This window comes from Octodon degus, unplaced genomic scaffold (genome assembly GCF_000260255.1).
Source record: "Octodon degus isolate 3935 unplaced genomic scaffold, OctDeg1.0 scaffold00061, whole genome shotgun sequence".
In the NCBI taxonomy this organism is placed as follows: Eukaryota; Metazoa; Chordata; class Mammalia; order Rodentia; family Octodontidae; genus Octodon; species Octodon degus.
Window position 1 is genome coordinate 2131360 of NW_004524637.1, and position 20848 is coordinate 2152207.

At 43.2% G+C, this 20848-nt stretch overlaps 1 protein-coding gene and 1 pseudogene across 4 annotated transcripts in view; one reads left to right on the forward strand and one right to left on the reverse strand.

Annotated features, from left to right (window-relative positions):
- Setd4 (SET domain containing 4) overlaps window positions 1-5809 on the reverse strand; it is a 25928-nt gene extending 20119 nt beyond the window's left edge. The window contains exons 1-2 of one of the 4 annotated variants that reach the window (XM_023718732.1): window positions 5427-5809; window positions 4336-4427 (exon numbers count right to left, since the gene is read on the reverse strand). In XM_023718732.1, the coding sequence (XP_023574500.1) occupies window positions 4336-4399 (64 nt within the window). In that variant the 5' untranslated portion in view covers window positions 4400-4427; window positions 5427-5809. Of the gene's footprint in view, window positions 1-4335; window positions 5260-5357 lie in introns of those variants that run through there. The other 3 variants (XM_023718731.1, XM_023718733.1, XM_004634391.2) reach the window with 3 other exon arrangements.
- A 102-nt stretch (window positions 5810-5911) lies between these two features.
- Window positions 5912-17229, forward strand: LOC101593328 (annotated as a pseudogene).
- Window positions 17230-20848: the final 3619 nt, after the last annotated feature.

The window sequence follows — 20848 nt, forward strand, 5'->3', positions numbered from 1 at the left end:
AAAAAAAAAAAAAAATCACAGAAAACTTTCTCAATCTGGTGAAAAATATCTCTAAAATATATATAGCTCACATATGTAATGGTAAAACCTGGGAATTTTCCTCCTAAGACCAGAAACAAGAAAAGGATATCTGCTTGTTCCTCTTCCCCCTACATTTCAATACTGGCCTAAGAGGTCAGCCAGTAAAATGTAAAATGCATCTAGAAAAATAAATCAAAGAAATCAAACTGAAACAAAAAGTAAAACCTTAATCTTGGAAGACAACAGCAAGTATATAGAAGATGTAGTAGAATCTCAAAAAAGCTAGTAAATTCAACAATGTAGCAGGTTATAACATCAAAATCAAATGTTTATTTCCATATATTAGCAACAAACAATCACAAATTTTAATTTTAAAATATTTCAGTAGCATCAAAAATATGATTTTTTTTTTAACTAGGAATGGAACTCAGGACTTTGGATTTGCCAAGCAGTCACTTGTGCCATTGTGATATATTGGCCCATAAATATAAAATTCTTAAGAGATAAACCTTTTTTTTTTTTTTTTTTTTTTTTTTTTCGGAACCGGGGATTGAACTCAGGCCCTTGCGCTTGCCAGGGAAGCACTTATTCCACTGAGCCATCTCCCTGGCCCCCTAGATAAACCTATTAACATACAAGACTTGTATATCAAAAACTACAAACAACTACTAAGAACTAAAAGACAAATACTACTAGAGTGAAAGTTTGTGCCTTCCTGAAATTTCTGTGTTGCAACTTAACCCCAGAGTCACAGCATTTGGATACGCGGTCCTAAGGGAGATAAGGACAGTGAGAGGAGGGCACAACAGTAGAGCTTTCATTAAAGAACTGGGGACTTACGAGAGAGAGGGGGTGGGACAGTGCATATTGAGAGCCAGAAGGTTATCCTCATAGAACCTAAAGCCTTAAAACTTAGATTCTCACAAAAAAGAAAAAACAAATAAGTAGAGCTCCCCTGCCATGTGAGGACTCTCAACATGCACTTGGCTACTGCCAAAAGACAGCCAGCACCAGGAGCCAAGTCAGCCAGCCAGCTCCTTGCCACACGTCGCAGCATCCCCTACTGTGAGAAATCAATTTACACTGTTTAAGCAACCCAGTCTCTGGCACTTTGCCATAGAGGCCCAAGGTGCCCAAGACCTGGACTGAGTGAGCTAGGGCACATATCGTAAGCCTTGGAACTATGATGAGTAATTAAAAAAATATAAGGGAAAGGCAATGAAATAAAAGCACTATATTAGGAAATAATGACAACACAAAAGAACACTGTAAAGGTGAAACATAGGAGCAAAGAGATAACGAGATGTATAGAAAACAAGACAAAAAACGGCAGATAAAAATCCAAGTGGTTCAATATCACTGAATGTCAATGAAGTAAGAAATCCAAGCAAAAAGAGTTTGTTAAGGTACATAAGCAAGACCCAAGGACATCTTATATACAGGAGACACACCTTAGACTCAAAGATACAGAGATCTGAACTAGAAGAAAAAGATGCAACATATACACCATTCCAAAAACACTGGAGAGACTATTCTCGTACCAGTCGAGACCAGACATTAAAATAAAGGCGCTAATAGAGTTAGCGAGCAATGTTTGATAACAATGAAGGTGTTACTCCATCACAAGGATGTAATGATTGCAGGCACACTGAATGCTGATGACACAGCCCTAAAATACACGAAGCAACCACCAACAGAAATAGAAGGAAGAAGGACGATTCTACTACAGCAATAATTAGAAACTGGATAAAATCATGGGGAAAAAAAAGAGAGATTTTTAAAAAAAGAAAGAAAGAAAAGAAACTGGAAGACCTGTTTCAGTAATTGAGCAGAACTGAGTGCAAGATCACCACAGAAAAAGATGGCAACACAATAGGTCAGGAGGGAACAAGACAGCATCCAGCAGCAAATACACATGAAAGATCCTCTAGGACACACAATTCCACAGTCCAGTGGTGGCACACTGTGGCACACATGGCACAGCAAGCTGTTCATATCATGGAAAGCTCTGAAAGGTTCACCGTCACTGCTAGAGTCAACAACAAGTATTCCCAAAAATGTGGAGCAACCAGAACTCTCACACAGTGCTGGTGAGAATATATAATAGGGTAGACGCTATAAAAAAAGGTTTTGCAGACTCTTTTATTTATCCATCTGTATGTAGTACAGGGTGTACAGGGTCTCACTGCACAGCTCAGACTCTTAGTGATCCTTCTGTTTACAGCTTCCCAAACACTGGGATTATGCACCACCATGCCCAATCGCTGTCTCAGTGCGCCCTGGGGGTGGGGCCAGCACAGCACGCTGGGGATCAAACCCCTATCCCTGCATCTGCCTATGCAGGCACTTTAATCCGCTGAGCCATCTGACCGGCCATTCAGATTCTTTTAAAGTTAAGGGCTGGAGAGATAGCTCGGAGGTCTAAGTGCTTGCCTGGCAAGAGAAGGACTGCAGCTCAATCCCAGGTACTGCATGCCCTGCTGGCCCCAGAACCCTGGGTATGCCATGCTGGCCCTGAAACCAGGCATGGTGGTGCACACCTGTAATCCCAGCGCTGGATAGGAGGACTGCTATGATTCTGAACTGCATAGCAAGATTCTGTACTGAAAAAATTTTTTAAAAAAAAGTTAAACCTACACCTGATCTGGTCATTTCCATTCCTAAGTAGACACTCAAAGGAAAAAAGATATGTCCAGGTAAAGATCCGTACACAGATGTTCACAGCAGCTTTACTTAAGACAGCCAAAGACTGAAAATAATCTTAGTGTCCACTGTAGGGGACGAAAAGCTTTTTCACTGTTCTATTAGATTACTATGTATGGGTCTGGAAATTAAGCTGGCAAAATACAGAGCAGCAAATTTAAACAATTTTTATTTTCCTATTGTACGCAAGAATTTACATTCACCAAGGCAATTAAAATGTGAGGATTTTGTACCACATTAATAGGTTTACAGGTCAGGGTGTCACGGTACTGTCCACAGTCCTCCCACCTCGGGCTTCCAAGAAGCTGAGACGACAGATCCCACTAGGCCACTTCCTGAGTCACTACCATACACTAACCGGCACACAGCACATGCTAGTCACAAATAACACAACACGTTCCCTGCTCTCAAAAAGCTGGCAGTTTAGCTGGTAAACAAGGAAAGGCTGACATGAGTGAGAATTACACATGGCATTACCAAAAATCAGCTTTTAAGGTTAGAGAGAAAAGCAAACAAGCAAGCAGAAAGAAAACATATTCTAGGCCAGTGGTGGCAAACCCACAACACACTGCACAGGCGCAGGCTGTTCTCACTGAGATGCTAAGGGGTTCGCCATCACTACTGTAGTCTAAGGAGGATTATTAAGAATAACCATGGTGGAAATGGAGGGAGAGTGTTCATGAAGCAGAGAGCAGAGACAACATACAGTACTCAGAACATAAGGCGCTACCGGGGAGGGCTTCCTTCTAAAGGAACAGAGGAGCTCAGACCTCAAAGAACACGGAATGAGGCTCCCCAGGGGTTCCTAACCAAATGCCAAAGGAAGTTGTTCCTCTGGAAAACTGGATAGCAATAAATGGGACAGGAAATAGGAGTATAGACAAAGCAGCAAAAGAACGAGCTGAAGTCATCCTCATGAACAAGTAGCAGAAAGCACAAGAAGAAACTAACCTACAAAAGGTAAGGTTCTGCAAGACAATGGCTATGGAGGGCAAAAACAATACTATACTTCAGGACAGTGCTGACATGTCTAGGGTCAACCAGGAGCACTGCCACTAATTTTTATACGCATAACAATAGCATCTACACCGCACCATACAGCTGGCCAAGCACTTCATGATCACTTCTAGTTCCACTGAGCTAGAAGTGATGAATTTACACCCACACACCAGGGACATTATCTCCAGATAAGAGGCTGAAGCAATGAGATAAACAGATTCATACTATTCTCACCAGCGTTTAAAAGAATACAAGGGCACCATGAAGAGGTGTTAAGACATACCCCCTCTGTACTTTCAGAAAACCTGTGTGCATAAACAGACCGGGGGGGGGGGGGGGCCGCTGGTGAGATGGCTCAGTGGTCTAAAGCACCTACTTAGAACAAGCTTAGCAAAGTACAGGGACCGCGGTTCAATCCCCCAGCACCACATGCCAGCCAGCCCCGCCCCCTGGTGGGCTGAGCTGGCCACACACACACACACACACACACACACAAATAAATAAATAAAATTTAAAAAAAAAAATAAAAAAATAAAAATAAAAAAAAAACAGACAGGGGCCAACCACGTGTTTCTTTTCCTTCATCACAGCCACCAAAACAAACAAAACTACCTCCTCTCCTTTGGACAAGTTTTCGCCTTCTGACCCGGCTTGTTCTTCCTCTTCCCTTCTGCATCCTACAATTGTAGCTTCTAAGGAGATGCCTATTCCAAAATAAAAAGCACAGCTTAGTCTTACTTTCCAGCTGTCTGATAATCACTGTTCTTTGTGCGCTTTATCATAGAAATGTGTTTTGGTAGTTTCTCAGCAAGATGTTTGGTTCATTGTTCTTCTTTGCTTTGCAGCTGAGGGAAATTTGTATATTTAAAATACTTTTGTAGAGAGAAGATTCATCCCAAGACCTAAATCTGCATGCTGCAGTGACAGAGGACCCATTCCACTGGTTTTTCTAAAACAATTTTATCCTCAAGCCCTACTGCATGATTAATCATGGCAATTCTCATAAATTATTTCATAAACATGTGCTGTGGGGATTTCCACATTTCAATCCTAATCAACATTTACTAAAGCACCAACTTAAATTAACTGTACTTAGAATACAACAGGAGCCACCATCCACTAAGACATTTTAGAGGTAGAAAAAAAAATCCCCTTTCAGTCTGAAATAAACAGTGGACTATTCTTAGAGACTATCCTCAAATAAATATAATTAAGTGGATACTGGCAACTGGTTTGGGAGACCAGGAGAGGTAAGAAAACATACAAGAAGATAAAATCTAAACGGGTGCTAGAGATTCCTCATGCTACTTCCTTAAAAGCATAAAAATGAAATTCATTCAACAGAGTAGTATGATACAGGCAATAGAGTGGGGCTTCTTCTAAAATAATAGGATGAAAATATATTGCTATATTATAAAGAAAAGACTGCTTGTGCTAGTTTATAAAACATGCAAAACACACAAGAGTTTAAAAAAAAAAAGCTTCAGAACATTATAATGCAAGTGATCCGTTTGGGGTTTACTTTTGCCCACATTATCACAGTTACATATCACTGGAAAACGTGCTAGACTTTTAGTACGATTTTTGTATGCTATTTTGACAAACATGCCGTATATGAGTACATAGTATCTTACATGCATATTTAGATAGTGGTACAGCTGATTTTAGAAGTTTCCCCTAAATAAATACGAGAATCGAACGACCCTAAATAAGTAACTGCCGGCGGGGTTGACGCCCGGCAACTGCAGGCTCCCGGGCTGCTCCACCGGAGGCTGGGGATCAGGTCCCAGCGCCGAGCGCGGTCGCCGCTCAGGTATTCCGGGTTCGGGCCACTGGAAGGCCGCGAGGCTCCCAAAAGCGTCCGGGCAACGGCCACGTGCAGCCGGAAGGGCCGGGCCTAAGGCACCGCCTGCGCCCCCAGAGTCTCACGCTCCACCCGCCGCACCCCACGTTCCCGCCGGGTGACGTCAGACCCCCGGGCCTCGGGTCCCTTCGCGAACCCGCGCGCCGAGCCCGACGAAGGATGCCAACCAAAGGGAGGTTGCAGTAGCGAGCGGACCTCGCGGGTTCCACGAAGGCGACGCCTCTTCCGTTACCCAGGCAACGGAAGTCCGTGACCCGGAAGTTCTCGTGTTCTCCTCTGCGCAGGCGCGGCCTCCAAGATGGCGGCGCTCAGGGTGTACTCCGCGCTCCCTCCCAGCGGGCGCACGCGCAGATGTCCAGATTTATTTCCCTTTTTTAAAGTCCGGGGCGTCAAACCCTCAACCGGACGCCAGGTTACCCTCACAGCGAGCCCAGTGCCCGGAGGACGGCCATCTGCGGCCTGAAGAGCCAGCCTGCGAATCTTTTTCCTAACTGCGCAGACCACGTGCCGAGGCCAGCCCCGCCTAGCCCTCCGCCTGCCCAGCCGGTTCCCGGCGGCGTCCTTGGAGCCCTCGGCTGGCCGGCCGCGCGGCGACCTCAGCCCGCTTCGCCCGCCCGCCCGCCTCGGTTCTTCCGCGAGGAGTCGGTCGCGCCCTTCTCGTGACTGCGCCCTGTTCCCACTTCTTTCCTGGCCCGTTAGCTGCCTGGCAGGACGCTCCTAGCCACGCCTGCGCACACTGCGGCCAGGAGCGGGAGCTCGGTTTGTGCACCGTCCACCTTTATTACGCGCTGGATTCTGGAGACGGGGACGAGTAACATCGTAGTAGAGAAACCTTAGCGAAATGGCCAAGGATGGTATCAGGGATAAATAATGCGAGTAACGTGTTCCCGGGGTGTTCCTCTGCATAACCCAGTTCTAGGGAAAAAAAAGACAAGTGCCAAAACTCCCGACCTGTAACCCGGAAACGTTTTCTAACATAGAAAAGAAACTAACGAATTGTCATAAACTAGAATGATAATGACAACTAAATGTAATGCAATATCCTAGGAGGATACTTGGAAAAGAAAAATATCAGGAAACACGAGTGAAATGCAAATACCGCCCTTAGCACTGCTATTCCAATGTTGGTTTCTTTAGGAAAAACACTCTAGCGGTAAGATGCTAACGAGAAAATGGGTGAGGGGGTGTATGACATTCTGGTATCTTATTTCCAACGTTTGGAGGTATATTTGGAGGTTTTGATTTTTTTTTTTCTTTTGTGTGTAGTATGTGCTGGGTAATTGCTACCTCTGACTTACATCCCTAGTCCTAAAAATATTATTTTTAAAGGTAATCGGGCTGGAAATCAAGTCCAGATTAGGAACTGTTAAAATGTAAATGCTGGCAGGTTAAAAATTGTAAGCGTTTCAGCCCAGCACTATAGTACGTGTCTATAATCGCAGGAGAGGGATTACAGGAGAGGTTGGCTGAGCACAGAATGCTTCTTAAAAAGATTGATTAGATTCATGAACATTCATGGCATTACACGAGAGACACAATTTATCTGCATATGGAAAGAACGGCACAAGAGGCCACTTAAAAAGCATAAAAATGAAATCCATTAAACAGCAGTATGATACAGGCAATAGAGTGGGGCTTCTTATAAAATGATAGGAATTAAATATATATTGTACTATAAAGAAAATACTGCTTGTGCTAGTTTATAAAATATGCAAAACATACAGAGTAAAAAAAAAAGCTTCAGAACTTATAAAGCACAGTGAGTAGTAAGGTGGAGGCAGGGCAAAAACACGAGTTTGTGCGCTTGCCTCATTTGAATCCTTCCCACGGCAATGTCAAAGCGCTGTAAAGCAAAGTGGACCAGCCGTGACTGCCTAGCTTACTTCAGTTTCTTTTAAATTCTGAGTTAAGGTTTGGCTTATTTGGAACCAGGGCATTAGCTCTCCCCTGGTTTAATGGCCACCCATTCCTTTCACTTGTTTTTGGCGTTTATAGGCCTACTTTCTCATTAATGCATTTTAGTAAAGCAGAGGTTCAACAGTATCATCAAAGGTCAACCTTTGCTTTCACTTCCCACCTTAGCTTGCTTGGGAAGTTGGCTGTTCAACATACCTTTTTGTTAGTTCCCTCCTGGTCTGGAGCTAACTGTTGGCAGCTCCACCCATCACATTCTTGTAAACCTACATTCTATTATTTGCTGTTTTATGTGTTACATCTTTATTTTTTATTTTTATTAGTATATATCTGGAGGACATAATAAGTACATTCATCATAGGAAATTGGTGCATGTATATAACATCTTAGTCCTTTTTACAGCCCCTTCTCCCCTCAGCCTTCTATGTTCCCCACCCTCTATCTCCTGGTCCCCTTCCCATCTGCAACAATAATAACAACAGTCTCCTTGTTTCCTACTGGATAAGAAGAGACAGTTGTGATAAGTCAGTTACTGTTATGAAACATGAAAATAATGTGCATTACCATACTGTGCATGGGAACTGGCAAAGATTCTCTCCTTGACTGAACTAGACAACTTCCTCTGAGCCAAAACGTGTCCTATAGAAACCACAGAGGCTTAGCACCAATGATTCCTTTCACTTGTTTTTCCATAGAAACTTTTAACAAAATTGTTCACAGCTGAAGGTTTACCACTAAGATGATATTAGTCCTCCCACCCCTAAGGGCCTTCCTGAGAATACTCAAGGCCTCAAAATTCAACTATATAACACCGGACCACCCACTGTGACCTCATGTACTGAAAAGAGCTTACAGTTGTTCCTCTGCCCCTCTGAGATGTACATGCCTCTCCCACAACTCATGAGTGTCCAGATCAAAGACCTTGGGCATAAGACCAATAAGGAGATCAAATAGGAGTTCACAAATGACAGTTTCTTCAAAAAATCATAGTTTCTTGTTACCCAAAGATTTTTTGTTACAGTGTAAAGAGAAAATAATGAAAATAATGTCAGGAAATGCACCCCACTGACACCTGGTGAATCCCCAAGTGATTAAAATGCAATTGCTCCATTAGGATGGAAGCTCCCTGTTATGGTTTGTGTCTAGTTGTCCCCCCAAAACCTCATGTAAGTCATGGGGCAGAGGAGCTCCAGCAGTGCCGTGGCTGGAAGGGCAGGGCCAGAGGGCTAGGGCGGGGCTTGAGGGGCGGGGCCAGGTTAAACTGACAGCGTGTGCTCTCTTCCCCCTGCGCAGTAGTCTCTCAGAGATGTGGAGAGGGTTATCCTGGACAGGGCAGTGCCCCAGCCTCTCCCGACCCTGTAGAGCGGGATGGCAGTGTCTGTGATTGAGGCCGCCTCAGGCAGGGAGGAGATGTTTGGGAAGACAGAGACACTCACTCTCCTGAAGAAATAAGGGTTGGAGGTCTTGCTACATAGTTCAGGCTGTTTTAAACTATGAACCCTCCAGTAATTGACCTAAATAAACCTTTCCTTCCTTCATTTTACGTGCTGGGTATTTGTCCCAGCAACGAAAGCAGAGTAACTAAGACACTACCTCTATGAAAAGTAAAGTTTAAGGAGAGCTGGAAATGTACCTTTTTCTTGAAATTCTTGGGAAAAGCTGGCTTGGGCACTGAAGCAGAGGACAGATGAGGTCCTTCCATGAAGGAGGGCAGTGCCAAACTTGAGATAATATCCCTGACAGAAGAAAAAGATCACAGAAAGTTCTCAAATGTGGGTCTGAAAGACCTCGGTTACTCCTGACGACCAGCGTTTGCTCTAAATTGCCCATATTGGGTGTGGTCAAATGTCCCAATCTCCAAAGGATGGGACTACACTCCAAAGCACCATGTAACACCTGTGTGTTGGGAATCACTTCAAGGCTACAGAACAGACCTCAAAGGCATTTCTTTCAAATGTCATTAGAACTGACAGGGCCTGTGTCTTTCCGTATTCTGGTTGAAAAAATCAGAATTTGTTAACGTTGATAATTATAATTTATGTCTTTCCTCCCTATGAGGCTTTTTGGCTTCTTTTTAATTAGCATATATTTTGAATGCAAACCAGTTACATTTATCTTGGGAGATTTGTACACATAGATATCGCATCTTACTTTTACTTCTCCTTCCCCTTTCCCATCCCCCTGATCCCTAGGGCCTCTTCCAACCTCCACAAAGTCTACCTCCCTGTGCCCTGTCTTTTTAGTTTGCTTCTCAAATTATATTTGTGGTTTCTCATATAAGAGAAATGTGATATTTAACCTTCTGTGTCTTTTAGTTCACATCATGGTATTAAGGTGGATCCATTTTCTTATAAATGACTCAAATGTAGCCTTCTTCATTGTGAATGTATCATATTTTCTCTGTTCACCTGTTGATGGCCTACAGGCTGCTTCCAAGGTTTAGCTGTTATGAATTGTCCAGCTATAAAATAAGTATGCATATATCACTGTAATATGATGACTTTAACTCTTTGGGGAAGAGTTACCTAGAAAAGACAAGACTGGGACACATAAAATTTTTGGTTTTAGGGATGTTTGTTTTGTTTTTGGAGACAGTCTTACTTATGTATGCCTGCCTGGCTTCAAACTCATGGTGATCCTCCTGCCTCTTAAGTGCTCGAACAACATTTTTAGTTCTTTTAGGACTCTCCATATTGACTTCCAAAGTGGCTGTATTAGTTTATACACTCACTGTTATGGCTTGTGTCTAGATGTCCCCCCAAAACCTCATGCAGTCTTAGGAGGAGCTTTTCAGAGATGAGTGGATCTAAAAATGTGATGCTGGGATTAAGGGTGTGATTACTAAATCAGTCTACTGATAAGCTTGGCATAGAATTCTAAATGTGGATAATAGGAAGGCCCACTCCAGGCGTGAGTGCTTCCCCCCCACCCCCCAGGTGAGTAGCCTGAGTAGGACAGAAGGGACAGAAGGAGAGCCACTGCTTGCTGCTTGTGACTTGCACCTCATTGCCTTCTGCCTGCCACGGACTGTTCCTCTTCTCCTCTGTTTCTCCTCCGCCCTTCAGCCAGGCCACCCTGCCTTGGAGCCAGCCAACCATAAACTGAAACCTCCATAAACTGTGAGCCAAATAAACCTTTCCTTCTTTAATTTTGGGTACAGGGCATTTGTATCAGCAATGAGAAAAGTGAGACATCCAACAACAATGTAGAAGGGTTCCTTTTTCACCGTACCTCGGGGCAGCATTTGTTGGCTTTTGATTTCTTGATGATGGCTATCTTTACTGCAATAGAGGAGATTGGATCCTCCTCTTGATAATTACCAGGGAACAGACACAATTGGCATTTACACTGAGTGATGCTCTGTAACTTGTCGCTTCCTGACTCCTGAAGCTCCACCCCTCACCCCATCCTTATCCCTCACCCTGTCTTTAAAATTCACAATCATATCTGTACAAGAGTCAGTAGAATTCCATTCACCTTGGACCTTGTCCCTCATGAAATGGTTCATTACTGGATAAATTCTAAACTTGTCACTTTAGAGTGAGCTTGGTTTGTCTTCACAATATTAACTTGCTTAGAGTTACATAGCTACAAAGCAGGTGAGGTAGGACATCATGCTCCAGTAAAGCTTAGTGAATTATTAAACAAGTATGAAATATTTTAAAAGACAGTATCAAGTAAAGCCATGCTGTTATGTTGAGCTGTGGGGGACTCAGGTCAATAATTTCTGACATTGCCAGTTAAACAGAAGACCCAATGCTATTATGGGCTACTGGACTGTTTTAGAATATTTTGCTGAGTTTACACACCTATAATATTCAAATAACGGAACTTAACAAAAAAGGGTATACAGATGAATGTCCATTTTGTATCTGTGTATTCAAAGTGGTTAGGATAGATATATAGTTATATTCTCTTAATGAATAGAATGATCTAATGGTGTTTGTAAATAGGATCTCAAGTCCACATCTTGTACAGCAATTAACCACTAAGAAGAATGTATGCAGTGTGTTAATTATTGGAACTGTCCTAGCAATTGGATTTGAAACTGTCTCATTGCTATTTGTTTATCAATAAAATTATGAAAAAAAAAGACAGTATCATTTCAGTTCTCTGAATTTCACTGAAAGCTTCATAGTTCAATCTTTTCCTACATGTTTCAGCAGACATCATGGAATCCTGTTCTTGAAGACAAATTAAACAATTCTTATGATTAGCAGGTAGCACAGGTATGAATTCATTCCACAAACTAATAGATTGGAATAAAGTGTTTCTGCATATACCCATCAACATAGTGTCACAACCTTGACTGGGCACCAAGAAATCATGTCTAACTACTTAGCCATCATCAGTGATAATGTTATAGGAGACAGGGCATGTCAAAGCTGTGGGACCTGTCAAGTATGAGCTCTCAGCACCAAATGGCTCTCAGGATGCCATACGTGGAACTTCTTATAGCTTGCCACAAGATCTGGACTGCATATAAGGAGGCAGATTCCAGGGAGAACCCCCTATCATGGCTTCCCACTGTAGCTCACACTGAATTTCCTAAATGCAGAATGTACTTTTTGTCTTTAGATTCTTGTTCTCTTGTCCTGCCCAAGTCTGCAGAACTGACTTCTCCCACACCCTTTCACTCCTCACATTTTGAATAAACTTTTGGTACTGCTTTGGGCTTGCCTCTTACAATTATTTGTTCAAGGCAAGAAGGACCTAAAGTACTTTTGACTAGCGAGCCATTTCTAAAGGAACTACCCAGTAACAATAAAAAAGATCTGGGACCACTTTTATTCCTCACTTGTATGCTTTGCCCAAATTATGTGGAGTCCAGACAAAGTGCTATGTTTCAGGGATCCCTAACAAATGCCAGAAGTAAGACCCAGGGTTGACAACATTGTTCAGTGGCAGAGGGTCTTCTAGGATGGGAAAGGACCCTCAATTTGGTATTCAACATGGGGGGGGGACAGAAACAGGAAATAAATTCTCAACCTTAACAAGGAAAGGAACATGTAAACAATAAAACCAAGGAGCCCACATCCAAATGTTACAGAAGAAAAAGAGAACAAATCCTCCAAGTATAGCTTCATTCACAGGCTTTAAGTTATGGTTCTTTCCAAAAAGAAATACTTAGAAAATTTCAAGTTGCTAAATATGGCAGTTTTTTCCTCCAGAATTGCTTTCCAATTCTTACAGCCACTTTCCAAACTGAAAATATAAACTTTACTTAGGATTCAAGAGTTGCATTTAAAAGGCAATTAGCATGTCCATCTTTTAGAGATTAGTTGGTATATTTGTCCAGTATTAAGGAAGAGTCATTCCAAGCATTATTCTACCACAGTCACTGGAATCACAGGGATGCAAATGATGCCCAGATGCTTTGAATTGACTGCAAGAATCCCTAACTTTGAAGGTCACAGAGCTGAGCTAGTATATTCTTACTCTCCCACTAGCTCTGCTATACAGTTCTCTGCTGTGGGTTATGATATCCTTTCCTAAATTGCTTTTCAAGTACTCAAAGGCTGCTTTTGTCTAAAGCACAGACTTTTACTTGGGCCTGTGCTAGTGTCTCATGGTGTGACCCATCAGTATCTCCCCCAAGCTGATGCTACCTCTGCCAGGTTGTGGCCGCACATCCTGCACATTTGGATTACACATGCAGACTCTTGACTCTTCCTGCAGCTGTAGCCATCTTTGCCCTCACCTCAGATAACTCCACTTCTTCATCCCGTGCAGATCCCCAAGCCCTGTCCCTGAGGAGGCAGATTTGAGCCTTGAGATTCTCCCTCCATGCTCAAAGCCCTTGTGAATAAACTTTTTCTCTTCTGCAAAGCTGATTTGCTTAGTAATTGCAATACTGTGCAAAGGGAAAGCATGGCTGATTTGTTAACATTAACTTCTTATCGGTATATGATATGTGCGTATTGAATATTCTGAGAATTCCGGAGCCCATTGACCTGTCAATTCTTAGGTACTATGACTGTCCTAAATCCTCAGGAAGATGAATGAAGCAGGAGCATTACAAGTTTGAGGCCAGCCTTGCCAACTTAGCTTAGTGGGAAAGTGTCTGTCAGCCAATCCACAGGATGAACAGAGGGAGAAGGGTCCCAGTGTCTTATTCCAAGGGCAGAAGAAGGCCGTGATGCCCTCTTCCACCTGTACAAGGCAGTTCTTATACTCAAGCTGGATGGAGGTCTTGCCAGTAGCCAAATGAGTAGCCCTGAGATGACCTAGTAAGGCATCCCCACCATTCTCAGAAAACCTGATAAGGGATGAGCTGGAAGCTTGACTGTCCTTCAGTTTAGAGAAAATAAAAATCAGAAGGCACATTACCCCCTTTTGGTTTCTCCCAGCATTCCACAGCTCTCCTCCTGATGACTCTGTTGCAGTGCCAATCCTTAAAACATCAAGGAAAAGGCCCAGGCAAGATCCATTTCTATAGGCGGATGGTTGGGGAATGCAAAGTAAACCTCAGGAACCAGGAAAGAGAGCTCGGTGCAGAGCTACTCAGCCGGCCAAGGCCAGTGGTTCTTCCCTGACTGCAGCCACTAGCCCTGATGAGTGTGTGTGTGTGTGTGTGTGTGTGTGTGTGTGTGTGTGTGCATGTACACATCCTGGCCTCACTTCTTGAACATATTTCCCTTTCTCAGGGTTCTGCACAGTCTGCCTGGTTATATCTCTCCCAAAATCCCTCACGAAGAAGCCCAAGCCCTGAGTCCTCCACAGTTGGACTTGGCTCCCTGCAAGTTCTTTTCACCTCCCCATCGACCCTCTGCACACTGTGTACACAACAGTGTCAGGTTTTTGCTCTAATACACCACAAGAGAGACCATCAGTGACCCGGGAGTCACTAAATACACACGAATAAAAACGAGCTGCCACTTTCAGAAAAAACTAATATGTGTGGCTGGGATTGGGGCGCTTAGAAGCAGGATTTATGGTCAAAGTCACCACTTTCATTCTCTTTACCCACAAGAATGCCCCGAGCCGCACCCACGGGGGCGAGGCCTGCGCTTGAACTATTAAACTAGGACCATGCTGGAGTCTCAGGCATCGTCACCCAAAGACATCCAGAGACAGGACTAAGGATCCCTACTGGATTCCCGCTCCAACAAAAAGCCTGGCACTGTGCACCCAACCATGTCGTTCTCCTCCCGCGTGGCGCTGGTGACCGGGGCTAATAAGGGCATCGGTTTCACTGTCACCCGCGAATTCTGCCAGCGGTTCCCGGGGAACGTGGTGCTCACTGCGCGGGATGAGGCACCGGGCCAGGCGGTGGTGCAGCAGCTTCAGGCTGAGGGGCTGAGCCCGCGCTTCCACCAGCTGGACGTCGTGGACCTGCAGAGCATCCGCGCCATGCGTGACTTCCTGCGCAGGGAGTACAGAGGCCTCGACGTGCTGGTCAACAACGCGGGCATCGCCTTCAATAGTACGGAGCCTGAGTGTGCACAAGGGAGGCGGCTTCCCTCAGACTGTATGCAGGGTGGGCTTCAGGGTGGCTGGCTCTAATGCGCAGTGTTGGCTCGGGGAAGGAGGTTTGGGCCTGTAGGGTGCAGAACAGACTCCTGAGGAGGAACAGGAAAGGCTGGGGCTGGGGCGCTTCCACCTTGTGTTTCCAGGTAGGGATTCATGGACTCTCCTTGAGATTTTCCTCACACAATGTTTATGTCAGTAGAGTCTAAGGCAGTTTCATGAATTTGTAATTCAGTTTGGCTTAACCAAGGAATGCAGAGATTACACCAAGACAGTGCTGAACTCCCCCACTGATGTAATTTTACAAAAATAATAGAACATTAACAAACCAGAAGATTGACACTACAACACTGTAACTGCACACTGAATGTACTCCTAAGTGAGCAGATTACACCTCCCCTATATTATTTCTGGGAAATGTCGCCCCATCACAGTGGTTAATGACTGTGTTCTTTTTCTCCCCTAGAAGAGGGAGATACCACACCCTTTCCTACTGTAGCAGAAGTGACAATGAAAACAAACTTTTTTGGTATCCTAGAGCTCTCTACTGAGCTGCTCCTTCTAACAAGCCCCAAGGTAAGTCTGGTGTTGCTCTGTCCCCACCTGCTGCGACCTTATCTCCAGGCCCTGCTTCCTCTCCCTTTGCAGCTGCCAGTGCCTCCATGCCAGACCCCACCTTGAGGTAGAGCTTTTGTTGCTTTGTCCTCACTTCCTACGCACCACTGGTGCTCTAGTCCTGCTGCTCTTTCCATACCTGCCTCTTCCTTTATCCTTCACACTTAGTTCAAAGTCTCCAATTTGCATAGTGCCCCTCACATTTGAGGCCCTTTGGGATTCTATCCTGTCTGTGCTTCCTCTCTGCTGTCTGATCTTATTCAGGCTGGTGGAGCCATCTCTCCCTCTAGGTCACTACAGCTGCCCCCCAAAATCTGTCATCTGCCAAGAACATTCCCAGAGAACCCCACATATATTCATTTTCTTGCTCTGAAGCTCCCCCTGATGTCCCTAATCATAAACACACATTCTCAGAAAATACTCATTCTTTGCCAGAAAACCTCCACCAGTATCATGGTGGTCACCTTGCCCTACCCAATCCTTATCACATCTTAAGACCATGCCCACTGAGTGTCTCCTGAGTCCCTCTCTTCTAAGCCCTACAACAGACCTTCAGCTACCAAATGGCACACCTCTAACCCCTTCCATGATTCCTCCCTTGTTGATACTGTCTACCTGCCTACTCCTCACCAACACTCCTTCATATCAAGGCCCAAGCCCTTAGCATGGTCTGCAGGGATGTCTTTAAATCTCCCCCACCTGGCTTCTTCCTCATTTTACCTCCACATCAAGATGCTACATGTGCTGCACATAAAAAACTAGCCTGTTTCTTTCACCATAAATTTTTCTAATACTCAATCCACATAATTTTGGCCACAGGTAAACCACCACTCATTAAAACACACCAATAAAAACAAACAGTTACTTTTATCAAAACTAATTCTTGCAGTCTATACTTGAATACTTGCAGGTAGAGCTTACCCTGTTTCCCAGCCAGTCTTTCCTAAAAGTTCTATTACTCTACTGCTAAGCCTATTCACTAAGATCTCAAAGGGCAAGTCTTTGCAGTGTCATGTGATTCTTCTACCTGCCAAAAGTGAAGTACAAAAGGTGCTCCAAATCCATCCACATAACCATCCATGTGGATTTCTTCTAAAAAGCAAATACCCATTTGTGTATCAAATGGAAACTGTGTGTTTTAAAATTCCAACACATTTTTCATGGTTCTTGTGTACAATTTTCTCCTTAAGGACTTGTAACTTATTTCAGGTAGAGTGGTGAATGTGTCCAGCAGGATGATTTTCGTGGGCCTTCCAAACTGCAGCCCAGAGCTGCAGCAGAAGTTTCAAAGTGAGACCCTCACTGAGGAGGAGCTGGTGGGGCTGATGAACAAGTTGGTAGAAGATGCAATGAATGGGGTCCATGAGAAGGAAGGCTGGCCCAACTCTGCATATGGGGTGTCCAAGATTGGGGTCACGGTCCTGTCCAGAATCCATGCCAGGAAACTAAGTCAAGAGAAGAGAGGGGATAAGATCCTACTGAATGCCTGCTGTCCAGGATGGATGAGAACTGACATGACAGGACCGTCAGCCCTCAAAAGCCTAGAAGGAGCAGAGACCCCTGTGTACTTGTCCCTTCTGCCCCCAGATGTCAAGGACCCCCACGGAGAGTTTGTTTAGAACAAAAATGTTGTACAGTGGTGAGTGCAGGGTCCCATTTTGTACCATGGTTTGATATGACCCCAAAGAACATTTACACTGTCTAATATATCCCCATGCAAAACATAAATCAACATATCGCTATCTGGCTGGAGCTCAGTACAAATAAACTACTAATAGTGTACATTTTTCACCAAATAGCTGTTAATTCTATCATGTCTTCTGTGGTTTCCTTTGAGATAGAGAAAGAGAAAAAGTAAAGTTGCTGGAAATATGAATGAAATGAGTAACCAAAGGTTCTTTCACAATGCCTGATTCTGAATGTTGTTTATTGTTTTCATGAATATTGTTCTCATGTTGAGATAACTCCATCCCAGAGTAGAATAAGCACTTGCTTGGCAAGCACAAGGGCCTGAGTTCAATTCCCAGTTCACAAATAAATAAATAAAGTTTAGCATATGAACAACTGACAGAAAATACTTCATCCATGTTATGTCTAGGGGGTTTGATATTCAGACAGATACTGATGTTAAGCTCAACAGCCTATGTTCTAGGGTAACAATATCATTAAGCTTCTCTTCTGGGGGTTAACAACTTAAGTTTGCAGACCAAAAAATTAGAGAAAAAGAAGGGCTACAAGGATAGCCAACATTTTGGCCCTAGCCCTTCAAGGTCAGTGAAGGCTCAGGACACAGGAGAACCTGTACTGTAACATCATATAACTCAGTCTTGTCCCAAATTTTCTGATCAAGGAGATCATGGGGCCACAGAGGAAAGTGATTGACAATGTAGAGTGTGGCTAAGGAGAGTCACAAGGAGAGAAAACATTCTCTCAAGCTTTCACAGAGAGCAGATTGGTCAAGCAATGGCCTTGACTTATCCACATGGCTGACACTGACAAAAGATCTATAAACTGCTGTACAGGACATCAGGGTAAATCCTGAGAGAATTTGACTGACCTTGTCAGATACAAGTTACATTTTTTTATATAGGAGTTGCTTTATCTTGGTCTTAACCATCCAATAGAAAAGTATAAAAATGAGGTATAAAAAGTAAAGCCATTTTAATATGCTGAGCTATAAAAGGCTGAAGTCAACAACTTCTGACACTGCCAGTCCTATGGATAACACACTACTATTATGAACTACTGGACTGTATTGGATTATTTTGCTGAATTTATGCATCTACAATATTTAAATGGCAATGTAATACTCATCTCTGACAAAACTAAACAGAAAAAGGGGATATAAATGAAGGACCATTTTGTAGTGAGAAAAAAATATATACATATAACTGTATATACAAAATAGCATAAATATACAGTTATTTTCTCTTGGTTCAATGAGAAAAAGTTTTGAACTAATAGTGCTTAGACAAGATATTATGTCTGCATCGCGTACTATGAATAACTACTACAAAAACAATATGCAATGTATTATTGTAACTATACTAAGAACCTGTTTTGAAACTGTCTCATTACTACTTCTTTCTCAATAAAATTATTTTTTTAATTTGTTTCTTACAACTACATCTGTAATATCTCAAACATTTCAGTGGAGAAGCAGTAATGGTCTTTTCCTGATCAGTAACTTTTATTTATAAACCTGACTGAAAACTTACATTGAAATGGTAACATAATTGGAATATATAAAAAACAGGGTTGTGCAAAAAAATCACTTCCACTGATGGATAAATATCCAAAATATTGAAGAAATATCACTGAAGGCTTGGGCTCTCTCCTGAGGCATTCTGGGAGAGATGGACACAGGGCAACAGTATACAGAAATCTGGGAGAGGAAAAGGATCAAGAAAAAATGTTAGGTGTGGAGGACCACCTGAGCAGTTCTCCTTGAAAGAAGAGTGATCCTCTTCATTTTGGCTGAGCCCCACCCTATTTCTTCATAAGATACTCCCCACCCCTAACCAGGGATTGAACCCAGGTCTTTGCACTTGCCAGGCAAGCACTTATTCTACTGAGCCATCTCCCCAGTACCCAACTCTATTCCTTTGTAGTGATATGTACAAAGCTGGTTAGGAGTTTTCCTTATCCCTTAGACTGGCTTTAAGCAATGCATATTGGTCTAGCCAAGGTGCTGGTAGTAGTCTTTGAAAATGGTATGTGTGTTTCCCTGATAACCCACACCTGCTGCTCTTAAATATGAGCTAGGTAAAGACAGGACAAAGAGCCAGTGCTCCATGCTGTCGGCTGGGATCGAGCCTCGAGATAGAAGCTATGACTTCCTGGGCTTGAAAGATTACACATCACAACTGAAGCACCAGGCCCCCAAACATTAGATACTATCTCAATAATATAATGCAAATTACTTTTTCTGCATATCCTTTTCTCTGCATATGACAGAAGTAAATGCAGGCCACCTACCTAGCTCAGCTCACAGTACTCACCCGCTTCCCACAATTCTCAGTCATTCATCCTCAAGCTACTCCTCCTTCATGACTGAATAAAACCTGGATGAGGCCCTGGGTCAGCCTCTTTTTTCTGCAAAGCCATCTTCATGGTTGGACTTAGGGTCCCTTGGCTCCCCATAATTATAAATACACTTTAATGTCTTTATTTTTGCCATGGGTTACACTGGGAGTGGTAGATTGGAATTAACTTGGAGGAATTCCAATAATGTATTTTTGGGATTAAAAATATAGACTTCTTGGACAGAGACAAAGACCAGGAGGGGCTTCCTACAGTTAGGGAATCAAACTCTGTTGATTTACTGCCTAAGTAAATATCCTACACTACAGAACACAGTGGCCACTGACAACTGTTGTGTGAACAACAAACACTTCATCAAAGACTGCATTTTGAATTGCATTTATTTTAATTTAAATGTAGAGTTCAATGGCCACTTGTAGCTAATGTTTAGGAGACAGTGCAGAACTAAAACTTTATCTTATAGTCTGTTGTATTGCAGTACACAATAAGCAGGGAAGAAAACTCATTTCCATCCTGGGTTTTTCAAATGGGTTTTATGGTGGTGGTTTTGTTTTGTTTTGCTTTGCTTTGTTTTGTTTTGTTTTTGTATAGGGAATTGAATTTAGGACCTCTGCTTGTCAGGCAGGCACTTATACCACTGAGCTATATCCCGGGTCCCCAACTTCTTAATTCTTCCTAGTGAGAGTCTTTGAAGATTTTGCAGGGTGCTCAAGAATGCTGACCCTGGGGTGACTTAGTAAATGTTTCCCACCATTCTTGGAAAACCTGGCCAGGGCAAGCCAGTAACTTTATTTACTTAGCCAATAAATTAACAGAAATTTGATTCGCTAGCTTTTTTTTTTTTTTTTTTTTTTTTTTTTTTTTTTTTTTTTTTGCCTTTCCCCTCCCAGATTTCTGTACACTGTCAACCCTGTGCACTTCTCTCCCACAACTCTCCAGAAAAAGCCCAAGGCCTCAGGGAAGTTCATGGGGCTCCCCTTAGTATGTCCCCATACCCCTAGGCTCATTGACGCTTCTAACAAAATGCACACAACACACTATGTCTTACCCTGTGAACTGCTCCAGTACTTAGGCAAGGAATGAGCCTGCAGGTGCACCTTCATTTACTAAGTACACCTCAATGAGGACTCACCGTCACTTTTAGAAACACTAAAACCTGCAACTGAGAGTAATGTCCTTGAGATCGGTCCCCTTTGGAAGTCACAGGCGGGGCCCGAC